Source organism: Nomascus leucogenys, chromosome 22a (assembly GCF_006542625.1).
Source record: "Nomascus leucogenys isolate Asia chromosome 22a, Asia_NLE_v1, whole genome shotgun sequence".
NCBI classification, from domain to species: domain Eukaryota; kingdom Metazoa; phylum Chordata; class Mammalia; order Primates; family Hylobatidae; genus Nomascus; species Nomascus leucogenys.
Genome location: NC_044402.1, coordinates 136,598,541 through 136,605,763, shown reverse-complemented (window position 1 = coordinate 136,605,763; position 7,223 = coordinate 136,598,541). Strand labels below are relative to the sequence as shown.

At 57.5% G+C, this 7,223-nt stretch overlaps 1 protein-coding gene across 2 annotated transcripts; it reads left to right on the top strand.

Annotated features, from left to right (window-relative positions):
- The first annotated feature begins 3,629 nt into the window (after positions 1–3,629).
- On the top strand, positions 3,630–6,774 carry GBX2 (gastrulation brain homeobox 2). 2 transcript variants are annotated; one of them, XM_012497444.2, is made up of 3 exons: positions 3,630–4,571; positions 4,846–4,882; positions 5,583–6,774. In XM_012497444.2, exons 1-3 carry the CDS (start codon positions 4,049–4,051, stop codon positions 5,689–5,691), a joined length of 669 nt encoding a protein of 222 aa, XP_012352898.1. In that variant the 5' UTR covers positions 3,630–4,048; the 3' UTR covers positions 5,692–6,774. The 2 variants fall into 2 exon arrangements, with proteins under 2 accessions (XP_012352898.1, XP_003277528.1); XM_003277480.3 differs by lacking the exon at positions 4,846–4,882.
- The last annotated feature ends 449 nt before the right edge of the window (positions 6,775–7,223 follow it).

Sequence of the window (7,223 nt, the reverse complement as noted above, 5' to 3'; positions counted from 1 at the left end):
AAAAAAAAGCTGAATAAAATGTTTAAAAAGATGAGGCTTCAATGCTTTCTGCTACTTGCAAATTGGTGTGTCTGATGGGGAATTTTACACAAGCACCCCTTTGTAAGTGCGTCCTGGGCTCGGGAGGGACTGTTCAGGGTTAGCTGGGTGTGAATCCCAATTGCCCTTCCATAAATAAAACCCATCCCAAGTTATTTCCCAACTATTGCCAGGAGCAAGAGCTGCGGCTATGACCAAAAGATCGGGCTTCTCAAAATCCCTGTAAATAAAAACAACTCGGTTGCCCGAGAAACCAGCCTGTCGCCTAGGACTGGGCGACTGGCGGGAGCGCCAGACCCGCGAGGCCCGCAGGATTCCCCGCGTCCTCCGAGACCACGGGTGCCCACACCGTATCCTCTCCACGACCACCCGCGACCTCGACTCTGGCGGCGGCAGCGAAGCGCGCGATTCGCGGTGTTTCCTCCTCCGGACTGGGCTGGGCTGGGCTGGGCAGGCCAGCACAAGTTTGCTGCATGAATATTCATTTACTTGTGCGTTTTCTATTTCACCCTCAACCTTAATACATCTGCATGCAAGCGCAGCCTGAGACAACCCCGAAGCGAGGGGCCAACTTAATTACGATCACTTCTTCGGAATGTCTGAGGTTTTAAGTGGCATAATCTGAACCTGACACTAGCCTAGCACCTGTCGAGTAAAGTGCCCAGGGGCTGAGCTATCTTCATCCAGGGGGGAAGAGGGGAGGGAAGTTCAAGAAGTTAACTGGAGTTGGAGGACCCAGCTCTCCCTTCGGGTGCGTCCTTCATTTTTCCTAATTGGAGGGGGGAGGGGACAAAGTTGCAAACATCTGTGCCCGGTGATTTTCCCGCGCAGTCTGGGCCGAGCTGAGTCACGGAGGACTCTGCAGTTTGAGGCTGTTACGAGCTAAGCAGGTAGGAATCCGGAGGATGGATAAGCCATGTATCTGTCGCTCCTGTCCATAAATCTCTCCGAGGAGCCGCGAAAAAACTCTAAAGGCTTTTATTATCCGCAGTCCCCACGCTCTGAACGCTTTGCAGGTAGCTGAGGTGCCCCGAATGAATCTTGTTAATCACGCCGAAACACAAGGATCCTTTTATGACACGAACAGTCGTTTTCTAAGCAGTTAAGCATTAGATGAGAAAGTATTACTGCATTGCATTTGCGAAAAAGGCACTAGTAAATAAAATTCATATTGATGAGAATTATCTGAACTCACTAATAAAAGATTAGTATTATAACCCCTGCAGTCAATACTTTCTGTGGCAATTTATGGATGCAAATAACATGCCATCAAATTATTTCAAGTGTAGCTATAATTCGACGGACCTAAATCTTCTTGCTGAACTTTAAATGTAGAATAATCACCAAAATAATCAAAGGAATCCCTGTCTCTCGGAGGGTAATCAGGCGACAAAAGTCCCTAGAACAATATTTTTGCGGCGAAATAGCAAAGTGCATGGCAAACCTGCCTAGGTAAAATGAGTAACCGCTTCCCCCGGCATGCCAGTGGCAAGCCGGAAGGGCCCCGGCTGTAGCCACGTAAATCAAGGAAGGAGTGGAGCGTTTCTTAGTATTCAAAAAACAAGGTAATGGTACCCAAGGCTGTGTTACTGTAACTATCTCATAATGAGAGGGAGTATTTATTATGCTCATAAAGATATCAGCCTTTTGCCCTGGGCTTCGATTTTTTTTTTTTTCTTTTTCTTCTTTTCTGGGAGTGAAGAAGGAGGGATAGAGCCTGGAGATCCTACAGACACCTCCTTCTCCATGGATCCCAGAGGGAATTCATTTCCCCTCACACTGCCTAAGCCACCTCGGGGTCTGGGCGTGAAGTCAAGGGAGGCAATCCAGGCAGCGTCCTAATGAATTCCTTTCAAACCGCCTGCTGCCGGAGCGATCTATTACTGCGGCCTGGAGTGGGGAAACGCGCTCGAGACGTCTTTGTCCCGGTGGTGGTGGGGAGGGAGGAGACGAGGAGGAGAGGGCTGGCGGCGGGACCAGCGAGTTTTCCCAGCGCCCCGGGGCGCCAAGGACACACCCTCCCCTCTCTCCTCCAGGCCTGCTGGGTGGGCAGTGGGTCTCCGGCGGGACTCCTGGCAGAGGAGCTGATCTGGGATTAAGACGTCCCCCGGGGGGCCTTGGGGTTAGAGCGAGAGAAAGAGGAAGAACGCGAAAAAAGAGCTTCAAAGAATGGGGTCGATAAATTCATAAAGATCGATTTATCTTTATCTCCCAATTAAATGTGCTTGTAAGTGATACATAACACACGTCCAACACGGGCCAACTCCCCAACCACTAGCTCCTCGGCGTGAGCTGATTTTTAATGACCGAACTAACAATGCCCTTCTTTCCTTCTCCCCAACCCGGTGCTGTTGGCGGTTCAGGGCTGACGTCTAGACCCGGGAAGTTGAAGCCCGGGCCTTGGAGGCGCGAGGAAGCCCCGCGCGCGCTAGCGCGCTCTGCACGGTCTGCCGTTGTCACGAAATGATTCCATTTTTAAAGGGAAGACAAGAGCTGAAAGTTTTTTGTTTGAAAATGGAGGAGGGGATAAGAACGTCCCTAGTTTCCCTCCACCCCCAAATTCCCTTACTTTCAAATTTGGGGGTCTTTACCATTGTCGAGAACAGGGGAAACATCCTGAGGGGATCGGCTCCATCCCGCAGTCAGCAAAGAGGAACTGCGCGCCCTCGAGTCCTCGCGCTGGAAACAGGGCGGCGGCGCCAGGGTGAGCACTCCCTGTGTTCGCAACGTGCTTAATTAGCGCCTATTTACAAAACGCAGCTTTTATTTGAGCAAACATCATAAAGCTTTCATCAGGATAATCTCACGTTATACAGTCTGGAGGCACAGCAACTCCCCCCTTTCCTCCCCGAGGATGGAGCAGATAAAGGACTCTCTTTATTATCATAATTATCGTGGTTGTTATTTTGGGGCGCTCTGGCAAAGTGTGTAAATAGGTACGATGATTAAGAATGTCATGAAAAATGAGAGACGGGCTCGCTCACGGGAGGGCCCAGCCCGGGATGGGGGAAGCAGCAGCCTCCCCGCCCCACCCGGAGCGCAGGCCCGCAGCGAGCAACCCGGCGGGTTTCCGTCGGCGGGCAGGCGCTGCCAGCTCCTAGCCTTCGCCCCGGGGGTGGCTCTGGAGGGGCAGGACCCTGCCCCCAACTCCAGGACCCTCGCCGGGACCCCAGGCGCAGCCGGAGCACCCAGCGCTGGAGTGAGCCGCAGGCAGGTTGGTTCCATGGCAAATACAGTAAAAGAAATAAAGCGCCCCCCGCCCAGCCGTGGGGGTGCGGGCCCCGGAGGCTACCCTTCGAGGCGGCCTCGACAAGGCTGCAGGGCCCCAAGGTCCGAGCCTTGGAGGTGCCATCCGCCCCTCTCAAGTTTGCGCGGCACTGGCTAGGCATGCAGGCTCCGGCTCCCCGGCCCGCGCGCTCCGACGGTGGCGCCCGCAGCCCGCTGGAGGCCAGCTTGGGTGGAAAGGGCGGGGCCCCACTTTCGCCCCACCCCCGCCTCGCTCAGCCAATGGCCAGCGGCGCCCAGCCCCACGTGACGAGACCCAGGCCAGGCGGCAGGCAAAATGTGAATGAGAAAGAGGAGCGCGATTTAAAGGTGCTGGCGGCGCCCGCCGGAGACAAGTACGCCGGCTTCGCGCCCTCCCCAGCGGCCCGCGGGAGGCGACGGACGGCGGGACAGACGGACAGACGGACGGCAGCTTACCGGGGCCGAGGGCTGCACCCGCGACGCGCGCGGGCTCCGACGGGCAAGCGGCGGACGGGGGCTCCGGAGAGCCCGCGGGGCCCGGGCGCCCTCTCCACTCCGGGGCGCACGGCCTCACCCCGCACACCCCCTGCACCCGCCGGGCATGCAGCGGGCCCAGGACTGAGGGGCGGAGGCGTCTGCTCTCCGGGTCCCGCTCGGCCCCTGCCCGGCGCTCCTGGCGGTGCTCCCGGCGGCCGGCGGGCTTCCTGGCGGCGGCGCGGCGCGGGGACTTTTCGCCTCTCGCTGGCCTCTCCCGAGCGCGTCTATGAGCGCAGCGTTCCCGCCGTCGCTGATGATGATGCAGCGCCCGCTGGGGAGTAGCACCGCCTTCAGCATAGACTCGCTGATCGGCAGCCCGCCGCAGCCCAGCCCCGGCCATTTCGTCTACACCGGCTACCCCATGTTCATGCCCTACCGGCCGGTAGTGCTGCCGCCGCCGCCGCCGCCGCCGCCCGCGCTGCCCCAGGCCGCGCTGCAGCCAGCGCTGCCGCCCGCACACCCTCACCACCAGATCCCCAGCCTGCCCACCGGCTTCTGCTCCAGCCTGGCGCAGGGCATGGCGCTCACCTCTACGCTCATGGCCACGCTCCCCGGCGGCTTCTCCGCGTCGCCCCAGCACCAGGAGGCGGCAGCGGCCCGCAAGTTCGCGCCGCAGCCGCTGCCCGGCGGCGGTAACTTCGACAAGGCGGAGGCGCTGCAGGCTGACGCGGAGGACGGCAAAGGCTTCCTGGCCAAAGAGGGCTCGCTGCTCGCCTTCTCCGCGGCAGAGGCGGTGCAGGCTTCGCTCGGTGAGTTGGCGGCGCGCGCAGCCGGGACGCGGGGGCGGGAGGAGGCGGGGGCGGGTCAGCGCCGGGTTCCCGCGGGAGACCAAGGGGGCGAGGCCGCGCCCCCGCTCGACCCCCGCCGGAGGAGCTGGAGGATGAGGCCCGGCTGTGCCGCTGGGCCTCCAGGGGACATTCAGAGCCACGCAACAAGCGGGGTCTCGGGAGGGGGGGCATTTAGCGCCCGGCGACCAGCTGCTGCCCTGGGCCACATATATATCTGACGATGCGTTTGGCCGAGGCCGCCTCTGCCGCTCCGCGGTGACCTGGGGTTCCGGGTAGGTTGCAGCCTCTAGGGGAGACGGGTTGGGCTGCGCGTCTCAGCTGTGCGTATGCCCAGGGGCTCCCAGACTTTTTAAACCCCTTCGCTGGTCTTGCTACTTGTCCGGGAGAAACGGATTGCTGGGAGGCTGTGTCTGTGTGTTTGTGTTGGGGGTGTCTGGTGGGAACTTCTAAGGCCACAAAACATCCCTTTGACCAACGTTGTCTGTCTCAAAAAAGACGGTCTGGGATCTGCATGTCCCTACGCCTCCACTCTGGTTAGGAAGCAATTGAGGTTCATTAAATTTTCACGTTGGGGGGGGCGGCAGGATGGATCGTGAATCCCCCCATCAGTCCTCAACCAGTCCCACCCCAGGGACAAAGCGGGCAATCTCTTGGGCCTCGCGCCTCCTGCTACTTCTCCTGACGCTGCCGAGGCTGGGAGGGTGCGGGGGAGGCATGGCGGCCCTTTGAGTGATGGTTCTGGGCAAAGGGCCGTCGCCTGTACTGCCTCCTCTCCTTTGAGCTTTCTCACGCTCCCCCCACCCCTCTTCTACCCCTCAAAGGCCAGGAAATCACAATGTGTTAATGTCATAGAAAGACAATCCGCTAAAGGGCGGGGGGCAGGGGGGCGCGGAATGTCCAAGTGACGGTGGGAAGGAGAAAGGAAGGCCAGTGTGCGAAATGTAATAAAATGCCGTTTGGTTTTGCTTTCAGTCGGGGCTGTCCGAGGGCAAGGGAAAGACGAGTCAAAGGTGGAAGACGACCCGAAGGGCAAGGAGGAGAGCTTCTCGCTGGAGAGCGATGTGGACTACAGCTCGGATGACAATCTGACTGGCCAGGCGGCTCACAAGGAGGAAGACCCGGGCCACGCGCTGGAGGAGACCCCGCCGAGCAGCGGTGCCGCGGGCAGCACCACGTCTACCGGCAAGAACCGGCGGCGGCGGACTGCCTTCACCAGCGAGCAGCTGCTGGAGCTGGAGAAGGAGTTCCACTGCAAAAAGTACCTCTCCTTGACCGAGCGCTCGCAGATCGCCCACGCCCTCAAACTCAGCGAGGTGCAGGTGAAAATCTGGTTCCAGAACCGACGGGCCAAGTGGAAACGGGTGAAGGCGGGCAATGCCAATTCCAAGACAGGGGAGCCCTCCCGGAACCCTAAGATCGTCGTCCCCATCCCCGTCCATGTCAGCAGGTTCGCTATCAGAAGTCAGCATCAGCAGCTAGAGCAGGCCCGGCCCTGAGGGTCCAGAAGGGCCAGGGCCTGGCACCCACCTGGAGAAGCCCCCGCACTCGAGGGAACCCATGGTGGACTCCACTGTGTTTGAAGCAACAAAGTCACAGCCCAACTGTGGCCATCCCAAGCAAATTGAGAATATATTCACTAAATGGGCTTAAAAGACTGCTTTTGAAGGGGCTTACAGCCACACCAGAAGACACGCTAAATATTTATTATACTATCCTTTGTACATAAATATCTATAGACTGGATCTCAGCTGCAGTATTTTGAAAGTTATAGGACTTAATTACCCAGTAATGTTCTCCACTCATTCCAGAAGAAAACAAAACCTCTGCTGTAATCTGCGCGGTTAGCAGCCACCTTTCCATACTTTTCCAAAGGTAAACGTGAAACCCAAGAACAAGCACTGGGGTTTAAACTGATTTCGGTTTGCGTTCTGGCTTTTTGAGTTGACTGAAAAGCAGACATTGTTAGGCAGCCTGGAAATTTGCTTTGCTTTGCTTTGGTTTTGCCTGGCTTTGGTTTCCCCTGGGGTTGCCTATCCTATCTGAGCCATGTGAAGCACGTCTCCGTTGTGTTAATTTATTTCAATGTAGCTTATTTTCTTATAAGTTATGACATTTAAACAATTTCAATCTTGTGAATAATAAAAAGGAGAGAGGGGGGATAAAACCAATCCCTGGGCCTCATAAGTGTGTCCAGAATTTGACTGTCCCGGGCACTGCCAGGGTGTGGCCGGGCAACTGGTCTGGGACCAGTACTGGAGAAAGGTCCCCTGAAACAGGACTCCTTAGGCAGCCTGGACTTGAGCCACCCAGCACTTTTCCAGGTTTAAAGTAGGAAGGCAAGAGCGCCGATAGGGTGACGAATTTAAGAAAACCTAATTCTCACCTTAGAAATCTATCTCCCCCTTTTGCACAGCCTAATCGATACCTAGTAGGCCGGCAAACTTCGGCCAGAGGAGGAGGTGGGTGCCCGGAGGAGGCAAGCGAGTGCGGGTATTGGTGGCTTTGCACAAACTCCTGATGCTCCAAATCGACTACAGCCAGGGAGCAAACGTCTTTCCTTTACAAATATCTCCGGCCCGAAAAGAAGCAGTGCTCGCCTGGCGGCAGAGTGGA